Source organism: Plectropomus leopardus, chromosome 6 (assembly GCF_008729295.1).
Source record: "Plectropomus leopardus isolate mb chromosome 6, YSFRI_Pleo_2.0, whole genome shotgun sequence".
In the NCBI taxonomy this organism is placed as follows: Eukaryota; Metazoa; Chordata; class Actinopteri; order Perciformes; family Serranidae; genus Plectropomus; species Plectropomus leopardus.
The window spans coordinates 53,124-79,005 of record NC_056468.1 but is presented as its reverse complement, the minus strand read 5'-3'; the positions used below and the strand labels follow the sequence as shown (position 1 = coordinate 79,005).

The 25,882-nt window shown below is 41.3% G+C and overlaps 1 protein-coding gene across 3 annotated transcripts in view; it reads left to right on the top strand.

Moving 5' to 3' along the window:
- Positions 1 to 25,882, top strand: part of LOC121944261 (tenascin-like) — a 110,036-nt gene that overhangs the window by 38,827 nt on the left and 45,327 nt on the right. For all 3 annotated transcript variants that reach the window (XM_042488001.1, XM_042488002.1, XM_042488000.1), the window contains 4 exons: positions 7,099 to 7,368; positions 7,746 to 7,931; positions 14,023 to 14,112; positions 24,599 to 24,862. In XM_042488001.1, the coding sequence (XP_042343935.1) occupies positions 7,099 to 7,368; positions 7,746 to 7,931; positions 14,023 to 14,112; positions 24,599 to 24,862 (810 nt within the window). The remainder of the gene's footprint in view (positions 1 to 7,098; positions 7,369 to 7,745; positions 7,932 to 14,022; positions 14,113 to 24,598; positions 24,863 to 25,882) is intronic.

Below are 25,882 nucleotides of genomic sequence, written 5' to 3'. Positions count from 1 at the left end.
TGCCATCAGAAGTCACACAGCAGAAACCAGCCGTCAAATTAAGTTTCATGGCTCTCTGTTGTATGTAAGGCTTCTTTATTTAAGGCACAAGATATACATAAAATATTTCCGACGCTGTGATGGCAGCATTTGAATGCACCCGCCTGGTCCTTGGCTGCTTACTGCTGCCCTCTGCAGGTATGAGTGGGTAATGCATCTACAGTTGAGGCAACATGAGAACGCTTGCTTTATCATATGCTAGCTCATTCATTTGTAAATCATTGAAAATTGCAAATTGAGGGGTGTGACTTTCCAGAAATAGAGGTTCTTGTGTTTTAGGTTTTGCAAAGAGCTATACAAGTTTTAGGATATGTGAGAAGGGTATGGTTCAACGTTAACAGAGGAAATTTGAACAATTGGTCTGAAGATTCAAGGGGGGCGAGTAGGTTTATATTGTAACGTATGTTGTTTCCATCGATTTGCACTTTTTCATATTGTTTGCTGTTTCCATGGAGGACCACTTTGGAAATAAATAGTAATGCTTTTAGTGCTATCCTCTGGGATATTGTTCCAATTATTTCTTAAGTAAGTCTCATTTGCTGGCTTTCCAGGCTGTTCCCCATAGGAAACCTTTGTTTGAACAAAGCAGATTCAACAAGCACAACAATGTCTGCCACATTCAGCTCTAAGTTCAATAAATGGCAGCTTTATGTCAGAATTGGTCAGTCCTCTTCTTTGCTTATTAATTGTGTGAAAATAGCCCATGCTTTGCCAGGATAAAGAGAGAAATGCATGGACAGGCCATTAGAGACATACAGTAACCTTTTTTTTGAAACACTCAGAAGTAAGAGACGGTTGGTAAATTACAGGAAGAGCACATTAATGTGTTTCTTGTTACATTTGCCATCTATGGAACAAAAAAGAAAAGTGCAGGAATAATGCCTTATCTGCACTCTAGATGGCTGTATCTCTCACTCTTGTATGTTGCACATACTGTTATGCATGTTTAGGGAAAATGCCCCCTACAATCTAAACCCCTGCTATAGGGATTAAATAAGGTGGTAGATCAATTTCTTGTGAGAAAACTCAAATTAAAAGGACTTAAGAAAATAATTCACAGTAGCATATTCCTGTCTCTACAATTAAACAAATTTGGTCAATTTTGTGTTGGTCTTCAAAGAAATGCATCAAAGAAATAGTTGAACTAGTTAAACATTTTGGGAAACACTCTCTTACCACTCAAGATTTAGTTGAGAATATTGATAGCAATCTCATATGTTGACACTAAACACAGAATGAAGCTAGAGCCAGAGGAGTCAGCTTATGCCTTAAAGACTGGAAACAAGGGAAGCTTGTGACCTGTGTCATTACTATGAGGTTGCAAGGCATCCAGTGGAGACTCAGGAATATCAACACCTATCACAAAATTCCTCAGCACAGAACTCTCACAGCAAGTCATTGTTACTAATTAAATGAACAAGATACACCATGACAGTTAGTTAAGAGGTGCCTATCGGTACATTTGATCTTACTTGTCGACCAGTCCAAGCTAACTGCTTCCCTGTTTCCAGTTTTTGTGCAAAGCTAAGGTCCTGCCTCCAGATTAATATTAAACAGACAAATATGAGAGTGGTGTGGTTGCCTCTCAACAAGAAATAGAATGTTTATTTTCCAAAGTGTGAAGGTGTTCCTTAAAAACTATCAGTTATGTCAAGTCATCTGGGGCCGGTTGAACCAAAAGGGCTTAAGCTAATTGGGTGATTTTTTTTCATGGACACATCTTTCTTCACCTTGCTAGGAAGATCCTTCCTCTTCTTTCTCATTTCCAACTCAAAACGAGGGCAGTCCGAGTCCAAAGTAATTTACTGCGTCCTTTGTAGTTTTCCAACATAACTGTTCTAATTTGTGATTATGTTGGATGCTTGGCAGTCTTTGTGTTCCTGTACAGGCTATACAATTCAATTAATTTTCTAATTTCAATGTCAGTGAAATTTCCTTTCCATTTCCCTTGATCTTCCATTGCTGGGGCAAGATGAACAAAACTAAAAAGACAGTGACAGAGGTTTAACAGCGTATCCTAGCAACTCACACTGTTAGGCAATAGCCATAGTAACTCAGCTGTGCACATGAACGTAAAGACCGGGCGTAGTTAAGATCAGGCTTATGTTCTGTTGGTGCAACCGACTTAGAATCCTTTCTTAAGACTGGTCTTAGCTAGGACAGACTTAGGAGTTAAGACAAGTCTGATGGCCCCTGGCTTGGAGGTAGTGGCAGCACGTTTCAAAAGAGGCCATAGCGTCTCTCTTTAGGCACTGACTGGAACTATTTCTCTTTTTAACATCGTATAGAAGTTTTTGGTTATAAAAACTAACTAATGCACTCTGGCACTTCTACACCAACTACCTCGGCTCCCACACTGTGCAAACATGTGTATAGGCCACCATAGGCCTACTTTATTTGTCATTCATACTGGTAACCTGTTTGGGTTTTTGTCTATATTGTATGTATTGGTTGCACCTACTTGCACTCTGCAGTTTACACCTCACTAGTTCTTACATTTTGCACCTTGCTGTAATGTATTTTAAATTTGCTATACTTAAGATTTTTCTGCTTCGCTGTTGTAGTCTATATTTTAGTATATTGCATGCTTTGTCTGCACTTCTCTAACTTTGAGATGTTTCCACTAGCAGATTGGTTCGGTTCAGTTCAGTTTTTTGTGTGTTTCCATTGTGAAAAGTTGTGGACTGTACCTTTGGAACTGTCTGTTGGGGTACATAGGGAATCTGGTACTAGGTAGAGCTAGAAACACTGCAATCCACTGATTGGTCAGAAGACAATCAGCACTCTGTGTACAGGGTTGAGCTGTGGCTTTTTTAACCACTGTTCATACCGTGAACAGTTTTTCATACATTGGTTAACTCTAACTATAAAATGAAAGGATGTTTGACATGAATCTTTCAACATGACAACTTTGACCACTCCATCTGTTTTTATTGTCTCTCTTGGATGACAGATACTTCTAGTAATGAGTGGATCTATAAGCATATAAAAATATTGATTAATTGCAACCAGATTATGTGAACGGCATTTATACAACAGTTAGCTCAGACCAAGCAATTTAATTGGTCAAGAGACATTCAGTGAGTGCTAATATATAGTTCAACATCTCTTGGACTTTTAACTCTGCATGTGTAGCTCTGCTTTACAGTTGTTCTAAACTGTTAATAAGGCCACATTACAGTCAGTAGTTATCTAATGTTACTGTAGATTGTAGTGTAACAGACTGTTCTGTTTTGTGTGTCCCTCTTGACTAGCCGTAGGGCTGGAAAAAAGTTGTGGGGGGAACTTCCCCTGTTCTTGGGGCTCATGCATGTGTGGGAGTCTTGGTTAAGAAAAATAAAAGGGCAGCAGTTGCTGTTGGCGCTGTCACACTGTCTTCCGTCCCATTTATGGTTTTACTAGTTATTCGGTTAAGTGCACCCAGGACGCTCAGTTACATTGGTGGCAGCGGTGAGGGCTTTTCTGTGTACGTGTCGAGCTGTTACCTGTGCTGCTGATTTTAGCTTAGCTTCCTCAGTATACCCATGGTGCTTCAGAGACTGCGCACAACTAGCTTACATTTTGAAGATGTCGTGTGGAGACGAGGACCCCGCAGGGACTCTAAGATTGACCTGCCCTCTTCCTTCACTGGCGACGGGAGCCAGAGTTTCCTCAGCTGGGTGAAACAGCTGGAGGCGGTGGTGAGTGCAGGAGGTGGAGAAGAGTAGACTGCAGCTCTGAGCTGATAAAAATTCTTCCTGCTTGGCTCGGCAACTTAAGAGGGACATAACTGAGGGACACAACTGATAGAAACATACAGATAAATCATCATAATAAAACAGCCTAAACAGCTGGTCTGCAAATAACATGTCTACCTAGCTTGCACAAGTAGCAAGCCAGTGGTCAGGATTATGTTTATGTGTTCACGGTAGGGATGTTACGATTCACTCAACTCACAATTCGATACCATTCACGATACTGGGTTCATGGTATGATTTTCTCACATTTTTTTAAACACAAAATGAGATTATAGAAAAAAAATATGACTGAAAAATATTCTATTAATTATTCAATACAAAATATTGCATTTTCTATTCTTTTCCATATCAAATTAAAGAATCCCTTATTGTTTCTGAGGCATCATTTCTGGACATTCACAGTGCTGTTAAAAAAAAAGACCCTTTCACTTGGGACAGAATTTGCTGGTGGGGAAAGGTATGCTTTAGCTAGAAGGGAAAGCAGAGAGTGCAAGTTTGAAGAAGTTAGCTATTTCCCACTCGTGAGTAAGAAGTTGGGCACTCTGTTTGGCTCCTGTACTCATTTGGGCGAACGAGGTTGCAAACATGCTTGTCAGTGTGGTTTGGCCGTGTAGTTGTCGTCAAGGAGTAACGTGCGTAGGCGGGGCTGACCGGCACTCATTACTATGATGCCAGCGCTCATGCTGCATCATCTTAGTTGTAGTATTTGTGTAGTTCAACACCATCTTGCAATATTTGCAGATTGTCTTTGTCTTTTCTGTCATCTCCTCACCTTTTTTCTTTCTGACTTGAGGAAGCTCAAATGCCGCCACATTACCGATTTGAAACTGGAGGGTGCATCTTCTCTTTTGTATCGATTTTTAACTGCCCTGTGATGCATCGTTACATCCCTGGTTCACAGCTGTGATTCCTACAACCGAATCATAGCCATGATGATAAACAGTACAACTGCACTCCGTCTCATGTGCTATTGCTTAAAATATTCTTATCTTCACTTGAGGAAAAAACTTTGCAGAGCGCCATTCCTGTGCACTCCAGCAATACTAAACCCCTACCCTTGCCTGACAAGGAGGCAATGCACACACCTGCCATTTATGAAAATCCCATAGAGAGAAACTCACACTCCAGCCTGTTCCTGTTAGAAATATCAGCCTGCAGCCCCGCTCTGTGGACAACCCCACCCACATGCACACAGATCTAGGGTCTAAGTCCCTGTTTGTAGTAGTTACCTTTGGTTCCAAAGGCAATGTACTGAAAGCTTTTGATGGAAACATAGCTTTTGTATTACAACTGCTGCACATCCATTTCCCTTTCTTTTACCCATCTTATCTTATCTTTCTTATCTTACGTACCAAATTGTTTATATTTCTTGTTTAATGCGTTACATTGACTTTCCTCAATAACGGAAAAGTCTCTTTCTCTTAATTTGTTAAATTATTTCAATACATTTTTTACCAAAAGTTACTAATAGACATATTTTGAACAAACCTTGTTATGCATGACAAAGTCAAAGGGGATGAACTTGTCTTCTACCCCATGTTTATGCCAACACTATAGCCCGCCCACGTACATATGCACATGTGTTAGCACTACACGGATTATGAGGTTCAAAATGTACCATATCACTCAGGCTCTCCTAATGTCTCCTATTACACCGGCTTGTGGACACGTACTGTGGGATTTGCATGCTGAGGGCCTAATTGTGTGAAGTAAGCTCTCCCCTCTCTCCTCCCCCTCCAACCCAACCCATCATGTGTGGGAGGCACCAGACAGTTGAGTAGTCAGGCTCAGAGGGACTGTGGCCACCCAGGAAAGAGGTATTGTGACACCCAAATGACACACTCACAGCATCCTCAGAAGACAAATCTGTTAAGCTCAAATGCAGACTCCTTACGTTATCAGGTCTGTGCAGAAGGTTTATTTTCCTAAAGTTACTTACGTGTGACAAATCAATTTCAGCGCTGGTGAAAAGGCGCTCTTCATGGACTGAGGATTTGATCTGTAAAAAGGCTGAACAACCTCATAAATGCAAGAAGGCTGTCACATTTCAAAGTCCTGCATTGCTGAAATGACTGTATTCATTTCAGCAATGCAGGTTAGGTGACTCCCCAGACCTAACCCTTTATCTGCCTCCTGCTTAATGATCTATGGCCAAGGTTCACTTCCATGAGGGCACCAACACAAGAGATAAAATCATGATGAAAATATCTACTTCTGCTCAAACACAAATTTACAACACAAAAATGGCCCTTCTTTGACACTCTGTGATCAGTAGCTAGATTCAGCTATTGGTGGTTGTCCTGATACTGCTTAGAATGAGAGAGAAGATATACAATGGGAAACTGTGATGTGTGTTCAGACACAACATGAATGTGACAGCTGGACTGTTGGTACAATCTGTGTTTATTCACCCCAATCAGCCAATAAAGTCGCATACAAATATTTTCAACTCATGCACACGTCCTCACCTCAAAAGGCATTGACATCAAGTCATCTTTTTATTGACTTTATTTGTATTGTTGCTAAATTTGACTGCATACTTCCTCAAAGGTAAACTATGGTTTCTGACTTAGCAAGTAAGATTATGACTTGCAGTCGGTGTCTAACATCCAGGCCATACTGCATGAACAGTGCATGATAGCTGCTGAAGTGCTGTGGTTCCCATGCTTTTGGTGTTCACACAGACAGCGTTGTTGCTGCGGTTCTGCTACAGAGCAGACTGCTGCTATAACTACTGTATTTCCACAACATGGCTGTGCAAATATTTCACAATAAAAAGCCTCATGTTAAAAAATTAAGGAAATCTGTCAACAGAAATGTTGTCAGAGGACTTTAATTTTGAAATGGGAACATGAATGGTTGAGTTAAACAGATATGTTTGTTTTTCTTTATGTCTGTAAGAGAAATAGACATTGGAACTGTAGTGAAAGGGGGTAAAATGTCGTTATGATTATTAAAAGACCACTTTACTATCTTTGGTGTGAAGTATTTGCATCACAGGAAAAAAAGGGTAGAGACTCTTTAGATATGCCACAGCTAAGCAGCAGCTGAGTCACACTTGACCAGAACATCAGAAGTGAACTTTAACACATTTGAAAATGTAATATTTAAATGAAGCTGGGGTTGGTGATGATACTGTATATGATGAAATATTATTAAACAGACAAAAAACAAACTAATCCAACAATTTATCAACAATATACATATTTATGTGTGTGTGTATGTGTGTGTGTATAACGTTCCAATTTTGTTTAATTTTCTTCAGTTTTGTCAATCTTTTTGCAAACAAAGGTCCTTACTGTGTCACCCCTCTCCTCTCCAGTGATTGATGCCCCCAGCCAGATAGATGTGCGAGATGTTACAGACACCACAGCCCTGGTGACGTGGTTCAAGCCCCTTGCTCATGTGGATGGGGTCAGTGTCTCCTATGGGCCCAGGTCAAACCCAGCTGATCACAACATGGTAGAGCTTTCCTCCACTGACACCCAGTACCACCTGGTAGGCCTTGCCCCCGACACCCAGTACGAGGTGTCTCTGTTGGCCCGGAGGGGCGAAAGGGCCAGCATTCCTGTCTATGAGTCTTTCCACACAGGTAAGACTGAAATAACAATTTGATGTTTTTTTTCAGTACCTGACCCTGTTAGTTACAACCTGACAACTATAAACTGTTAATCATAACCAAGTTGAATGACCTGTGTGACAGCTGGGAGGCACTGGAGCACACATACTTTACTTATGGCTCTATGTTTACCAGAGAGGATATCTTGCCGGTGTGTGTCCATGGATATGTATGTTTCATAAAGGACCAAATGTCCTCCATAATACAGAGAGAGTAAAATCCCCAATGTCAGCATGGTCCTTAAAGACAATCTAGTTATGATTTGGTATATATACAGTATGTGTATTAGAAATACAGTTGAATTTAGGTTGGGGTATAGTTACATCTATCTGAAGTCCAGTTCTCTGTAGACCTGGATGCCCCCAGAGACCTGCAGACAGTGGAGCTGACTGATGAGAGCATCACGCTTGAGTGGAGGAATAGCCATGCTCCAGTCGACAACTACCGTATCAAGTATGGACCTCTGTCTGGAGGGGAGCACGGAGAGCTGCTCTTCCCCCCAGGACCCAAGGACAGCACCCAGGCGAAGATCACAGGTACTGGAAGCCAGGGCCAAACACACACAAACATCAATTCAGGTTCATGGTCCTACTATCAACATGCAAATCACAGATACATACAGCAGTGTTAGAATCTTAGTCCAAGTACTAGTTTTCCCAAGCCTGTTGTCATGTTCTGGTCATCATGTACTGATGCTGAGACTACAGTTTGTATCCTGTGGGAGCCCAAAAGTCAATGTTGTGTTAACTTAGCATTATGTAATTTATATAGAGTTGTGACGTACTTACGTGATGTATTGTCAACTTATATATTTATTTTAACCCTAAACATGATCTTTTTGTAAATCTAACCAGGTACTTTTGTTGTCTAAACCTAACTGCTACTGTTTGACGGTGTTTGACAGTGTTTACCACCTGTTACAACACGTTTCTCCAAGGAGACAGCTGTGCATCACATAAAGATGTTAAGGGAGGCCTTATCTGTGTTTATGACATGCCGAGGGGGCTTAACCAAGCATCTGTATTAGACAAAATGGGAATGAGCTGTTCAACCACATCTCAGGGTCTTTATGACGTTACATATCTATAAACAGATATACACTCAGAGGCCAATGCTGTAGGCACACCTGGGGTCCATTCGCTGAGTTGGGGTCCACAACTTTGAGTTTTCAGTTCCAGAACAGTTAATCAGAGTTCCAGAACAGCTAACAGCTCACTCTGAGTTAAGCTCATGCTCTGTGAGAGAAAAACTATCATCAGTGGAGCACTGGTACTATGATTCACTATAGCAACAGGTAAACGCAAAGTCTCCATTTTATTCTGATGGACAAAGAAAAATTAACAATTGAGATCGCAAGTTCCACCTCCAAAGCTTGGTAGAATTATGATACATTTGTCATGTATTTGTAGGTCTACATGCTGACTGCTATCGGGCACCGGGTTAGCGGGTTAGCTCTGGCTGAATTCAGCGACTCCGTCTGCACCAGGTGCAGGCTGCTTTCCTCACGGCAAGTGAGGCAGAGAGTAACTAGCTCATTTTCTGATTGCAATTTTCTCATTTCTGAACAAAAATCTGTCGCCCGCCATGTACATGAACCATCAATGCATTGAGCTCTTATTTTGGTACTTCCACTAAGCAGCAGTGTGAATTTACATATTGGTTAAATATTTAGAATTTTGATATAAAGATCTGATATTTAGACTTAGCATTTAACATTTAGATTTGACATTCAACATTTAGATTTAACATTTAGATATAATGATCAGATTCAACATTTAACAGTTAGACTTAATTTTAAACATTTTTATTTGACAGTGATATTATCTTGAAAATATTTTTCACGAAAGAACAAATCTGACAAAGTTTGCAAATATTGCTCTAGATGTGATTAAAAAGTGACTTTAAAAGGTTCACACCTCTTTTTAATTGTTTTTCAGAGCTAAATGTGGAGAAATGTTGCTGTTACTTTCAGAGTGTACAAATTTACAATCGGCACCCCATACACCGCATATTAAAAATAAAAGAGCCAGAGTAAGTGCCTGGAAAGTGTGAATAAATTACCAAAAATACATTTTATGAAATCAGCATTATTTCTATTCACACATTTATCTTTATTCATACATTAATTCATAATTTAGGTCATAGTCTATATTACACTTTATTAATATTTGGACAGCTTTATTCTTTCAGAGATGAAACACAGGCCCAATCTAAGATTTCAATAATAAATCAAAGACATAAACACGTGATTGTAATGGGATTCAGTAATAATGTGGTTGGTGATTTGCACACGAGAACAGTTACAATACAATGGGCTACAATAGAGCATTCAGTGGTTTTATTTCAACTTCTTTACTAAATATAGCAGTAAATTTAAACTGAAATGCTTTTAAAACATGTTCAGATTATATGGCATCTATATAAAAAGGAAAAAAAAAAAACATGCTCACCCTGCTGTGGCACCACCACTGTGAACTGTTAACATATAACCCACAGTATCTCATCTCAAATATTATAGAAATTATCTTCCTTCCATGTGACCAATCACATCATAAATTATGGGGAAAAATATTCATTTTGCCAATGTATCTAAACCTGCAAACCTGCAACCTTTTTGAAATTTAAACTGACAAATTATGTGCAATAAACATTTTAGTGCAACTGCTCTTGTCTGAAGTGTTATGAAAGAGAACATACAGTGATTTCATTCTGAGCTGAGGGTGGTTTGATGCTGCATAAAAATGAGGGAAAAAAACGTTGTTCAAAGAAATGACTGACAGCATATAAAAGCAGTAACTTTAGATTGTCCCGAGTAACAAATAAATATCAACAAAGTTTCTGGTTCTATCATACAGCAAAACGTTGTTAATTAATGCGCTTCGATCTGTGGTGTGATCCGATGATGAAGTGAAAAAACTTGCCAGCATGCAGGTTAGTTTCAAATGGTCAGTTATCGTGGTAACTCATTAAGAGTTTAGGTCACCTCTCTTGCTGGAACTGAAAACCCAGAATTGAAGCTTCAATCAGGTAACGTTTATTACGAGCACTCGGGTCAACATAGGAATGAAAGAAACATGCAAGCAGCCGTTCAACACAGAACAGAGAAAAGACAATGGTATTTATACAGTTGTCATGACATAGATGGTTGGTATCAATTACTAACATTTCAGATACTAAGGTTCTCTTGAGAAGTGAGGCATGTGTTTGCGTTACTAAATTTGCTGGCAGGTCCATCTCAGATACCTATGGTCAACTTGCAGGCACTAAGAGTTCACCATAGGTAGGTATTTATTTGGGGTAGACATTGAGCCTTGAACTAACTATGGAGGATGCATAATCCTAAAAATACATACTAACATTAACTTTGAACCAAGAGTTTTTACAAAACCTGCTCTCTGGAATATACCCTTGCACTATAGAAATCCCATACAACTGCTCTGCCACACTTTTATGGTGCCTATAAGTTTTGGAATTGAGGTTGTGCTTATTACCAGTGTTGTACCAGCTTGTTTTCACTCCAAACCAAAGACTGTATATAAGTTAAATGATGCATCCACTTACCCCTGCTATGCTTAAGTGAGGCTAAAAGCCTTCTCCAAATCTTTCAAAGACAGAAAATCGCTGTTTTTCTCCAGAATCATAGACAGCAGTCGGGCAACTCAAAGCAGCTTTTTTCCACTATCCACCATCTCCTCAAACCTCAAACCCTGTCACACGCCAGCATCACAGATGAAGGTAGACACCATCCGCAGCTCCCTCTCAAGTGCCTCCCTCCTTCCAGACCCTTACGTCCACCCACAGCCAGTGACCGCCCTGCCTTTCTCCAGCTTCATTAGAATAACACAGAGAGAAGTAGAGGACATCAGTCATAAGATGAAACCCAGCACCTCTGCCCTGGATCCTCTTCCCAACACCCCTTGCCAAAACAAACCTTGTCGCCATAAGTCCCCTAATCACCACAATCATAAACCACTTCATCCAGTCCATAGATGAACCACAGTTTCCTTCAATTAAAAAGCTCCAAAACTGAAACCATTCTAATTGGCATCCCCCACCAAGTCCAGTCATCCGACATCACCACCATATGCTTCTCTGGCCGAGACATCCACCTCTCAACAACACTCACAAACCTGGGTGTTAAAATCGACTCATACCTAACCTTTGAAGCACACATCAACAATCTCTGAAAAACCTTATTCTACCGCCTCAGAAACATAGCCAATCTCCACCCCTTTCTCACTCTCCCTGATGCTGAAAAACTAGTCCATGCTTTTGTCTCCTCCAGGCATGACTACTGTAATGTACTTCTCATCGGGATCCCTAGCAAGAGCCTCCAAAAGCTCCAGTGGCTTCCAATTCCACTCAGAATAGAGTACAAACTCTCCCTGCTGACACATCATTGCATTCATGGCAACGGCCCCTCCTATCTCAAAGAACTACTCATCCCTCAGACCACCACAAGAAACCTCCACTCCACCAACTCCAAAATATGGCCATTGCCATCTTGTGCTGGTGAAGTCATACAGAGCTGGAGTCTGCACAGTAGGGGAAGTTCCCGCCAAAACACCCGTTTGACCATTTGCAAGCAGCTCCATTCAATGCAAGCGCATGGACTGGCTGATACAGTTGTCAATCATGGCTGAAAATCCCCTTTTTGTTTGCGTAACTCATTAAAACTGAACTTATCATAAAATGATCACTTGAATAAATATCAGAATGATAAGAACTACGTTCAGTGTTGGAAACCATTTTAAGGAAAAATGCATTTGGTGTGTACTTTCAATTTTAGTTTGGCCTATGTTACATCCATTAATATGGAGGGGCAGGCTTTATGAACTATACTGCAGCCAGTCACCAGGGGGCGATCAAAATTGAAAAGTTACACTTTGGGGAAACTGTCATGTTGTCCAACCATCCATTCATACAGTTTAAGCTCCGAACTCATCAAATGGGCTAGTGCCACTCTGACAGTGTTTTTGGCATGTGAGTTTGATGCCAAAAGCCACTGCGTCCACCTGGAATGTGGCTGGATGGTGTCAGTTATAAACACGCTCAGACAGAACCGATGGTGTTGTTATTGTACACTGGCAGATGTCTTGGAGGGCACTGGGCATGTCCACATGCAACGCACATGGGTGGCATCACTTTAGAACACAGCCAGATGGAACCGGTCACACGCACATGATGCTGAAGGACAGCATCAGGTAATAATGCTGCCGGCAAGCATGTAATATAAGGAGCGTTACTGTGCGCATAGGGCGGGCGACTGGTCAGGAGGTGGTTCTCACAAACAACTGACTTCCCATTTGGATATATATGTTTTTCTTTCTACACCTTACCATGTGCCTCTTTTATTTCTGATTATGTAAATTGAAGGGGTAATGTTTGATTAATTTATGACCATGCACCCACTCAACATGTCAGAGCAATTAGGCTGGACTTCTCCTGATCTCAGCTACAGTTAAAAAAAAAGGGAAAAAAAGTCTTGCTTAGTAAAACGAGCAGTTCCACAATATATTCAGTGTTTTCATTCTTTTGTCTGTTTTGAATTCACATTAGCCCATTACCACTTTGCATACAAATGACACAGCTGAAAAGGCTCTGTGGGAAAAGAAATGATACAGTGTGAAGTGTTTATTCTCCTGTTTCTTTGGGCAAGTGTTTATGGTGCTTCCTGTTAAATGGTTTGTGTTATGTTGAGCCTGCTCATTTCCAAAATGGGTGCCTTTGTTTTGTGTTGTGAAATGTTTGCCTGTCTACATAAAGCTCACTTTATAAGAAAACCACCCAAGGGGGTTTGGCATTGAGACTTTTAATGGAATAACACTGTCGCTTGTTATGCTGTGAGATCTCGCTCAAACAAGAGAAGCGGTGTGTTTTCATCTATCTGCACCACTGACATTATAAAGCCATGCTTTGAGGTGGATGTGTTTGTTTCTACACTGTGTGCTGTGGCATGGCAGGATTAGACACTATGAGAAACAAAAAGCTTCCAAAAACAGGCTAATAGTGTCTTTGTCTGGCCCAATTCTTTGTCCTTGGGAGGCCCATCCTATGGAAATTAAGCACTGTGTCCATTCAGCCAGCGTCCCACTCTGCTCCACGCACACCTCAGCACTTCTTTCACACAGTTATTATCAGTAATTACCTTCACGCTTGTGATTTTATTGATAATGAGTTTCCTGGGCATTAGATGTAATTTCATGCTGCAGGACTTTGTGTGATGACCTCTTCGGGAGTAAATAAAGGAATTAGAAGCGATCAGGTCGAGAGAGGGCTTAACTGTAGAGACCAAAGGGCCTCCAGAGACTATTGTATTATAGTAGTGTTTCTGATCTGCCACAAGGGCCCTATAGATCCATCAATACAAATACAACACTGGTGTTCCACAGTGAGTGCAGACTTGCCATGAAATGCAATTAGGGTTCTATTTTGCAACCCAGCCACATCAGAGCGTTTTTGTGTTTGCTATAGTCACCGGAATCATTAGCCCAAACAGCTGGCCACTTGACTACAGAGCCTCCACAGCGTTCATTTGGAGACATCTCAGTGGATTTGTGCAAATAAAACATGAGCTTGCATTTTTATGTCTGTATCACAGTATTTTTATTTTGCCCTGTGATGTAGGCCTGAGACCTGGCACAGAGTATGGGATGGGCGTGACCGCAGTGAAAGATGAACGGGAGAGTCTGCCGACAACCACCAATGCAGTAACTGGTAAGATACTGTCATATACAGAACTGCATACATATATATGCCATAGACTTAATCCACAACTGTACTCCTGCATATCCTCATGAATAGGGCTGGGCAATATGGGCTCAAATCAATATCACGATATATTGAGCAGTTCACCTCAATAACGATAAATGGACGATAACTTACTCCACTGCACCCCCTGCGCAAAAAAAAAGTTTGGCCATTAGATGGGGCTGTGGAAGTTATATTGATAGTATGACTCCCCTGGACCTATTTATTGCAATTATTTTGCCACTTTAAAGGACTGTAAAGGAATGTAAGACTACACTGTCTGAAAATAAATTACGAAAATACAAATTAAGTACTTTTAGTTGTTAAGATTTATTGAACAGCTGATAAGCACAGAAGTACCGAATACATTTGAAAGTATAAAATAACTTAAATTTCCTGCAAACACAAAGTATTAAAAATACAATCTCATAAAAAAAAATCCAAATATGGACATTACAAAGAGCTTCGAATGGAGGATGTGTAGGACAGGCTTTTAAGATGAGATGGTGACATACTTCTTTACGGCCTCCAAGACATCCAGGTCTGACCATTTCGGAACAAGATGCCATGTCATCAGCGAGGACCTGTAATAATAATAATAATAATTATTATTATTATTCATTTTTATTTATATTGCACTTTTCATCTTAAATGACAGATCAGTGCAATTACAATAAAGTCTAAAATCATTACATTAGCCCAGCCACTAAAAAGACACACAATACAATAGAAAAAATAGCTATAGCCATTTAACTGTAATTCTATAGCTAAAACGTTACTGCTGTAGCTCTATTATGTGGCAAAAAGACATAATTTAATAATTTAATATGTCCTACATTATACAATTGAACACACAAAAACACAGAATATAACTGCGCACTTACCGATTGCCAGGTGTAGCCGATGCCCAAAACATTGCACACACGTCCATTCATTGAGCTGGGCAGCTTTCACAATATTGGTGCCGCTGTCAGTTGTTATGGCGACGAGGTCCTCTTCCCTGATGTCCCATGCAGACAGTATCTGTCTTAAGCCCTGTCCGACCATCTCTCCCATGTGATCAGATGGAAAATATGCGTCCCGAGCACTCTGGTGCGCGATTTCCATTTTTTGTCGATGTAATGTACTGTCAGACTGATATGTGGGTCCATGGTGCGACTGGACCAGAGATCGGATGTGGCTGCAAAGTGCTTGACATATCTCAACTCAGCAGTGAACAAGCTGCTCACCCTCTCCCTCGACCACATCAACTTCGTCTACTTCAGCTGCCGCAGCAGCCGCTACAACGATTCATGGAAAGCTATTTACTTAAGATTAAACGGTTGTGTTTGTCACAATTGGTGGGATTTTATTTGTTTTTAGTAACCCATATGATGTGAGAAGCAGCTGCAGGTATTTTCACATATTTCCCCAAATCAAAAGAGTGTGGACACCCCTGCTTTCATCTTTAAGGGTCCACTGATCTTTAGCCAGCTATAGGTGTTTTCATAAGAAAAAAAAAAAAAAAAATTAAAAATTGATCCAAGTTGTCAATATTGTCATGTGATGTCACCAACTGTGTATGCAAATTTCGAATGGGCCACTGTGCTTCCCTCGTATTTTCTCATCTCCCTGCCCTGCTGCTATGGGCATATGCATCCACCACTATATGTTAGTCACCAGTGCTGGATGGCACACTAAAACAGCCAAAACATCCATCCATCCATCCATTTTCTTCCACTTATCCGGAGTTGGGTCGCAGGGGCAGCAGCCTAAGCAGGGAAGCCCAGACTTCCCTCTCCCCGGCCACTTTATCCAGCTCCTCCCGGGGGAACCAGAGGCGTTCCCAGGCCAGCTGTGAGACATAGTCTCTCCAGCGTGTCTTGGGTCTTCCCCGGGGTCTCCTATCAGTGGGACGTGCCCTGAACACCTCACCAGGGAGGCGTCCTGGAGGCATCCTAATTAGATGCCCAATCCACCTCATCTGGCTCTTCTCAACACGGAGGAGTAGCAGCTCTACTCCGAGCCCCTCCCAGATGACCGAGCTTCTCACCCTATCTCTAAGGGAGAGCCCAGCCCCCCTACGGAAGCTAATTTTGGCCGCTTGTACCCGCGATCTTGTTCTTTCGGTCACTACCCAAAGCTTGTGACCATAGGTGAGTGTAGGACGAAGTCGGTGGGATTGAGGAGGTCTTTGAAGTATTCCTTCCACCGATCCACAACATCCCGAGTCGAGGTCAGCAGAATGGCTAACACATGCACATTTACAGAAATGTTGATTAATGTGTGTTGTCTTTATAAATAAATTGAATGAAATGAAAATGCCTGAGAGGCCTACTGCACTATATTCTATCACTGACTATTTTTTATATTGTAAATTATAAAAAAAAAAAAAACTCCCCCAAAAAACACCTGTAACAGGGGGAAAAAAATGGTAGAAACCTCAGGAAGAGCGACTGAGGAGGGATCCCTCTTCCAGGACAGACAGACGTGCAATAGATGTTGTAAATAACAATTAAATTACAGTAAGGACAAAAAGGAAAGAGAAAGAGAGAGAGAAAGAGAGAGGGGAGGAGAGAGAGGGGAGAGAAGCACAGCAATAATGGTAACAGCAGCATATCATATTACAAAAGTGATAATGGAAAATAACTAAATGCACTCTATGATAGCATGTGATGTTACATGCAAATATCGTAGGTGTTGTTAAGAGTCCCATGCATTTGGTTTTATAGGTAGGGGTTGAGCCTGCTTGACTGTAAGCCTGCCGCACCTCTAACGGTGCTTGTTTGGTTGGCTGCAGGGTCATCAGCGGGGGCCACCATTCACCGATGTTTCGCCCCTTAACCCGGTACATCTCCTGGTGGTGGAGCAGTGAACAGGGACATCTTCCTGACACTCCCTCCAACCTACTTCAGGAGTTACCAGCTCCCCATGCCTTGTCCCGCCTCCTAAGCCAGAGCCAAAAGCTTGCTTTTTCTGCTTCTTCTTCCTGGAGTGCCAACTTCCACAGGATATGTTCTTGTGTTTCCTCCACCTTCCCTGCATTCCGCAACCAAGTCAGCGTATTTCAGCTTCTTCCTTTCATGTGCTGCTATAAGCTCAACCAGCATTAATGATTTTTTGCCTGTGGCCCACAGCACCATGTCTGGTCAGTGTGGTGCTGCAGATCTCTTGACATGCATGGTGCGGTTTGAATCAGGCATGTAATGTCATCCATATAGCTCCTTAATGGGCGGAGCCTCTGGCCTGCAGGAAGTTGGACTCCACCCACCACCTGCCTGGCACCGATCAGGATAACCTTGAATGCTGCAAAGAGGTTGGGGGAGATGGAGCATCCCATTGCAATTCCTACCTCCAGTTGTTGCGTTTTGGTGGTGAACTTCTGTAGTGAATGGCACATGTACAGGTCCTGGAAGTAGCACATGACCATGGCCTTGATGCTCTGCAGGGTGTAAAAGAAGTCCGGAGCAAGGGCAATGAGCTGGTGTGGCACCAACCCGTACACATTGGATAGGTCTAGCCATACAATATGGAGATCGTTTTTCTCTCTCATTGTGGTCTGGATCTGATCCCAGATCATTGTGGCATGTTCCACACAGCCTGGAAATCCTGGGGCCCCAGCCTTCTCGCAGCTAGCGTTGATGTAGCCGTTCTCCATCAGCTAGGTGGTCATCCTTTTGGCCATCACTGCAAAGAAGATCTTCCCCTCTATGTTTAGCAGGGCTATACTCCTGAATTGGTAGATGGTCTTGGAGTTCTGCTCCCTTGGTATGAAAACCACCACTGCTCTTTGCCATTCAGATGGAATAGCCAGCTTGGCCCAGGCTGTTCTCATCAGGCTCCACAGGAGCTTCATCACATTGGGGTAGTTCTTGTACAACCTGTAAGGTATTCTATTTGGCCCTGATGCTGATCTTGCACGCATGATGACCTGCCTGATCTCTCTGAGTTTGGGGGGTGATGTATCAAAAAGGGCTGTTGGTTCTGGGGGCTTTTGCACATACCCTGGCGAGCCTAGTGGCTTGGTCGCTGTACTGAGCACGGATGTATATTAATAGTGGAGGCATGATGCATAATAATGGCAGTAAAAGGTCGCAGCGAGCAGCATCATGGCATCTGCACAACCAAGGCCCACAACACAGGTGCAATCTCAGACAGTACCACAGCAACAGCACAACCAAGACCACGATCAAGGCAAGTTGGAGGTACAGCATCAATGCCATCACTGTGAAGTCAACAAAGGTTGCAGCTAAAATCCGGGAAAACTATTAAGGAGCAAAAATGCTCCTGAGAGGCAACCGAGTTAGTATAATACAGTAAAAAGACAAGAGCGTTTGCAGTTGGAGGGAGCAAGAGTAGGAAAGAGGAGCTCAGTGTAGCCTAGAAAGTCCCCCAGCAGATTAAACCTATGTCAGCCTAACTAGGGGCTGGTCCAGGCAACCTGAGTCAGCCCTGATTATAAGCTTTAACAAAGAGAGGCTCTTAAGTCTACCCTTCAAAGTGGAGACAGTGTCTGCCTCCCTGACCAAACCTGGAAGATGGCTCCATCAAAGAGGAACCTGGTAACTGAAGGCTCTGGCTCCCATCCTACATTTGGTAGGTAGGAGGCCCCAGGGAAGAACCAGGACATGCTGGAGAGACTATGTCTCTCAGCTGGCCTGGGAACACCTCGGGATCGAAGTGGCCATGGAGAGGGAAGTCTGGGCTTCCCTGCTTAGGCTTCTGCCCCCGTGACCCGACTCCAGATAAGCGGAAGAAAATGGATGGATGGATGGATTTTAGGGGTAGCCAGTGCAAAGAAGCTATAAAAGGAGAAAATATAATCCCTTTTCTTGGTTCCCATTAGTACAAGTGCAACAGCATTCAGCACCAGTTGGAGAGACTTCAGGGACTTGTTGGGGCTATTTTTTTTTTTTTTTTTTTGTTACGTAATTGAAAAAAAGCAGTCCTTGAAGTTTGTCTTATATGGTAGGCAAAAGATAGATCTTGATCAAATATAACTCAGAGGTTCCTTACAGTTGTGCCAGAGGCCAAGGCAATGCCACCTAAAGAAATTATATCTTAAGAAAAAGAGTTTCTGAGGTGTTTGGGGCCAAGAACAATAACCTCAGTTTTGTCTGAATTTAACATCAGGGAATTGTGGTTCATCCAGGCTTTTATGTCCTGAAGGCATGCTTGTAGTCTAGATAACTGATCAGTTTCATCTGGCTTCATAGATAGATATAGTTGCGTATCATTCGCATAACAAGGAAAATTTACAGAAGGATTTCTAATGATGTTGCCTAAGGAGGCATATATAGAGTAAAAGGATTGGTCCAAGCACAGACCCTTGTGGCACTCTGAAGCAGACCTTAATATGCATGGAGGATTGATCATTAAAATGCAAAAAACTGGGAACGATCTGATAAGTATGATTTAAGGCCAATTCAGTGTTTCAGTCTGTGCAGTAAGATTTGACGGTCAATGGTGTCAAATACCGAACTGAGATCTAATAGGATTAATAAAGAGACCAGTCCTCTATCAGAGCCAATTCATAAGTCGTTAGTAATTTTCACTGGTCACAAAGCTGATTAGCAACTACTTTTCTGAAGGATTTTAGAAAGAAAGGGGAGATTAGATATCAGTCTATAGTTTGCTAAAACCTCTGGATTGAGAGTGGGCTTCTTTAGAAGGGTTAGGGTTAGGGTTAAGGGTTGAAGGAAAGCTACTTTAAAGGACTGTGGTACATAGCCTGTTAATAGAGACACATTGGTTATATCTAACAAAGAGTTGTCAATTAAGGGTAAAACTTCTTTAAGCAGCCTAGTTGGGATGGGGTCTATAACATGTTGATGGCTTGGATGCGGAATGAGAGTATGTGAAGGTCAATGGGGCAAAAACAGTCTAAATAAACTTCATGCCCTACTGCCATATCCAAATTACTTGTGTCAGAGGTAAGGTCGGTTGAGAGCAAGAGGTGAAGGATTTTATCTCTAATAGTTATAATTTCATCGTGAAAGAAACTCATAAAGTCATCACTCCTGAGGGCCAAAGGAATACAAGGCTCTATAGAGCTGTGAGTCTGGGTCAGCCTTGCTACAGTGTTGAAAAGGAACCAGGGATTGTATTTATTTTCCTCAATTAATGATGAGTAATAGTTTGCTCTGGCATGGCGGAGGGACTTTCTATACATTATAAGACTGTTCTGCCAGGCTAAACGGGACTCTTCCAGGTTGGTTGTATGCCAATTTCTTTCAAATTTTCGCAATACTTGTTTTTATTTGTGGGTCCGGGGTTTAAATCATGGAGCTATTTTCTTTGTGTCATTATTTTCCTCTTAAAAGGTGCAATGGAGTTGAGAGCTGATCACAGTGAGCCAGTAGCACTATCAAGACAATCAATTTGAGAGTGACTTAAATTCGTAAAATCGTTCTCAGTCACATTGAGACATGGCAATGAGGTCAATGCAGAAGCTACTGCACCACTGCAGACATCTGGTACAGTAATCCTTGCTGACAGGCGTGTAATCGAGTAACAAAAAAAATGAAAGTTATTAAATAATGGTCTGACAGAGCAGGATTCTCAGGGAAAACTAAATCTTAGTCTTCCCTGATTAAATCTTCAATTTCGATGCCGTACGCAAGGACAAGATGTAAAGTATGGTTGAAGCAGTGGATGGGTTTATGTACACACTGACTGAATTCAATTGAATCCAATAGTGTTAAAAACTGAGGCTATCATTATTAATACCCACATTAATGTTAAAATCACCAACGATAATAACTGTCTGATTTAAGCACTAAACTTGATATAAACTCTGCAAATTGGGTTAAAAATGCAGTGTATGGGCCAGGGGCATAGTACACTATAACAAATAGAATGGGCTGTAGTGATTTCCAGGATGGGTGTGAAAGACTAAGAAAAAGGCTTTCAAAATGAATTATGATTTAGTTTAGCTTTAGGATAAATTACTAAGAATTCAATTAAATTCAAATGAATTAAAAATAGCAGCAACTCCCACTCCTTGACCAGGGGCCTGAGCAATATTAATATTTATATGACCAGGAGGAGTGGACTCATTCAGGCTAACATAATCATCAGTAAATCAATATCATTATCCAATATTAACTCACTGAAAAAAAGAGCTTTATATGATAGGGATCTGTTATTCAAAAGTCTGCATTTAATTCTCCTGTTATGATGCTCTTTGACAACTCCCCTTTTGTTTATTTTAGATTTAAACAATTTCAGTGGTTGGTGAACCCACACCATTTTTATTACACTATGGGTGTTTGACTGCTGGAGCAGCTCAGAGAAGTATGTAAGACTGCGACTCTGCCCCCTGGTCCCAGCTCTGGATTGTCATGGCTTTGAGCCTCTAATAAACCTGGCCATATTCCAAGAGAGGAGAGCGGCTCCATCCAAAGTGGGATGGATGCCGTCCCTCCTAATAAGACTAGATTGTCCCCAGAAAGAATGCTAATTATCTACAAAGCCCACATGATTTGCTGGACACCACCTCAACAGCCAGTGGTTGAATGATGACGTGGCTAAACATGTCATCATTGGTCAGACTGGGGAGGTGTCCAGAGAAAATTACAGTGTCCGACATCGTTTTTGCAAACGCACACACCGACTCTATGTTAATTTGGGGACCTCCGATTGGCGTAACCGGGTGTCATTACCGTGGACATGAATAACAATCAAATAAACTAATTACAAATAATAACAAATAAACTACACTTATTAAAGCCATCCACTTATGAAGCCATTGCTATCCAGGGCTAAAGTAGCTTACGAGCTGATAGTGAGTGAACGGCTATGTGATTAAACAGGAAAAACCGCTGAGAGGAGAAGACAGCAGTGAGTGTTTGTGCAAAACTTGAGTGGGTTTATCACAGGCAAGTAAGAAGCAGCAAGTTAAAGGATTAGCTGGGAATTGCTCGCAATAGCAGCACAGAGAAGCTACCAGACACAAACAAAATTTTGTGTTTTACTTTACATAATAAAAGACATCTCCACCATAACTTGTTGCATAAAACTTCATCGGAATGTTGGAGATGAAATGTTTGACTGTGTGTTTGTGTTCATCAAAACTCTGACTGAAGGTCTGAATAAGAGCCTGACACTCTGTTGCTTGGTGGTACTTCAATCTTTTTTCATAGGAGCATTATCTTGTTTGTGGTCTCTTGTTTGCCGTCTTTTCACCTATTCTTTGGATGTGCATGCTTTTGTACTCATGCATTTCAGAATTCACCACAACTCTTCCTGTTGATTTACTCTTTTTGCTGTCCCTCTCATCTCTGTATGATGTAAACCCAGAAATCCCAGGGATTCACACAGTTTTTACTCAAGCTAAATGATTTTCAACTCATTTTCTTTTATATTATGTCCCAGCCAGATCACTAAGGTCCTCCACTGTTTTGCATTTAAATGTCCCTCGTGTTCCATAAAATTACCTGTGAGGGTATCTTCTCTTTTTAGGCCCCTAATCTGCCTCTTGATATTAGAATGGCAAACTCTGTCTGTAATTTTTTGACGTGGGGTTACAGTCAGTATTCGAGATGTCAGTTGGCATATCCCCAGTTTGGAGAAGCAGTCTGCAGAACAACACCATGGAAGCTTAGCAGTCTAATGCTGTGAACATTGTCAGCAACAAAACATGTTTTAGCCACCTAAAAAGACAGCTCTCAATTTAAATGTAGGCTATCTTTGGAATGTTCACTGCTTCACCTTTTTTTCAGAAATATAAAGGGAAAATTATATATCGCTATGTATACCTATATCGCTCTCTGCAAAGCCGAAAGAAAAACTGATTTAACATTGCTGAATACAAGAGCTGTCTATTGCTGCCTGAACAGTTTGTTTATTTATGTTATTGTGGCTTTGGCTTTGAAAGTGACAATAGTTTTTTGTTTTGTGTTGTTTACATTCACCAAAGTCACACAATAACACTAACAACCTAACTAACTGATCAAAGCAGCAGTAGACCAGCAGCTTCCATGTTTTTTTGTTTTGTTTTTTTTTTATCAATGGAGTCTGGTGGCTTTGATCAGCGCACAAGGGACTGAGCCTCCCCGTTGGAGTGGACTGTCTGACACAAGGGTAATGCAGTGAAAATACTCTCAGTATACACTTCAACTGATGTGGAGATTTCTAGATTGGACTTTTATTAGATGGCCAAAATACATTTTTTGCTGACCCCCACGAACAGCATTACATTGCTTAGCTACTGTGTCAAACTTTAGCCTGCTTCCCCAAACTAGGAGCTTGCCAACCGCTATCTACTGTTTGTAATATACGGTCTATGTCTATGAACTTCATAAAACCCCACTTTATAAAATCCAAACGACCCCTTTAATCTGAGTTTAAAGTGGCATTACAACCTTTGACTTCATTTGTTTTTACTTTTCTTGTAATCCCTGGTGTTTATTTTGTTTTAATTCATTTTATAGAATTAGATTTGTTGATTTTTCATAATTTGTTGTTTTAATGCTATAATTTTCAACTTGACAGTACAGTTACAATACAGTTGTTCATGCTAGTTTTTATCCTTTGTCTATGTTGTTTAAATTTTGCTGTGTGAAGCATAAAAGTTCTGTATAGATAAAGTCGAGTTGAAATGATTTTGGGCAGACGTTTTAGTTTGTGTTGCTCCTGGGTGAATTTGCTGCTAATGGCATTTTTCTATTAACTGCAGTCATGCCACTTTGTGTTCTGTCTGAAAGCACAGTAACACATCAAATCACAGCACCAATGCTCTTCGAAAGACTCATCTGAACACATATTGACTAAAGTGAATATATCATTCATATATCATATATCAAAAGAATAATCCATTTTTTAAAAGGTGCTTCACTTGGACTCTTCCAGCTCCTCAACAAAATCTGTCTCCCATCCCTATACTGCTCTAGGTTCTATCTGAAGCTCTTTTCTCTGCTATCTTTGTAATATCTTTTCAATTATTTCAAGGAGGAAACATCTCACTTCCTCTGTGTTGTAGCAGCAAAAAAGTTCAAATTTTTAATATCAACTGGAGACTCACTAGCAGCAATGAAACAATCACATTCTCCCTCCCATTCCTTATTTCAGTTTTTAATTTCATGAGAACATTCTGCCAGTCACACACTGTGTTTTCACTACTTTGTTTTCTTAAGTTATTCAGTGTGAAAACTGTGGTAATCTAGTCTTTGGCAATGTAGCTGGCTTTTGCTGCTTCAGCTAACTGCCCAGTTCTTCTGGTCTTTATGTGAAATAAACTTCTGTATGTCTGCTAGAGGAGGTGCAGCCATCTCACAAGATGGCTACGGGTTAAATTAATATTTTGTGTGTGTGTTATGTATGTGAATGGGCACTCAAGCACAGGCATATAGCAAAAGAGAAATTAATGTAAAACCGTTTCAGATAGTGGCTTCGAGTTTTGTCTTTAACAAGTTGCTCTGCAGTGTCAAATCTTAAGCCTTGTTTACAATCTCTCCTCCTCCTCTCTATTTAGCCCTGGATTCTCCCAAGGACCTGACTGTTGCAGAGGTGACAGAGACCACCATGATGCTGGAGTGGAGACGGCCCCTGGCCAAACTGGATTCCTTCAGACTTGTTTATGTATCTGTTGATGGCCACAGGGCTGAGGATGTGGTCCCAGGCAGCTCTGAGTCTCACGTCCTCAGGGGCCTCACACCCGGCATGCTGTACACCATCAGCGTCATCGCCGAGAGGGGCCGCAGGACCAGTGCACCAACCACCATCTCAGCACCCACAGGTGAGTAGTGCAAAAAACACCTTTCATCTTTAGGAGCAATGTCCCTGACTAAGCAGTAATGCCTTTATGTCACAGAGTGCTGGAAGTGCCAGCAAACTAACTCTTGGCAGTACTACAGTATGTATAGCAGCTTAGTATCTATCAGGGATTCACTCAACTCGGGATTCGATACAATTCACGATACTTGGTTCACGATGCAATTTTCTCATGATTTTTTTTTTTTTTATTAAAAATGAGATTACAGAAAAATTATGACTGACAAATATTCTAATAATTATTTCAAACATTATACATTATACATAAGTGGCTGGTGTAGATATGCTTTTGCATTGTGGCTGATAAGTTGGGCACTCTTTTTGGCTCATGTACTCGTTTGGGCAAGCAGGGTTGCAAATGTGCTTGTCAGTGTGGTCTGGCCGTATAGTTGTCATTAAGGAATAACATGTGTAGGCGGGGCTGACTGGAGTTCATTACTATGATGCCAGCTCTCATGCTGCATCATGTTAGTCGTACTGTTTGTGTAGTTCAACACCCTCTTGCAATATTGGTAGACTTTTTTTTCTGTTATCTTCCCACCTTTATTTCTTTCTGACTTGAGGAGGCTCAAATGCCACCACACTCCCGATTTGAAACTGCAGGGCGCATCTCGTCTTTGAATATTGCCTGTCGCAGAGCCTTTGCTTTGTCTTATTTACGTTGGCGGGCTGTCTCCAGTCTTGGATGTGACGTAGGACGTTGAACACATAGTGACATGGTACGTCAAGCAAGCAAAGTCAAAAGCAGATTATGCCCTCTGCTGTTCAAAAAAAGTGTTGTGGTTCATTTTTCATTTCACTGATTTGAATCTCACACATTTTGTATCAATTTTTAACTGACTCGCAATGCATCATCACATCCGTGGTATCTATGCAACTAACTGTCAGTGACTCTGTTGCTTAATCCTGACTATCATGACAGTTTGCGCTGGTTGCCATGTGCTGTGGTGAAAACATAAGGGCAGTGCAGTGTCATTCCACCATG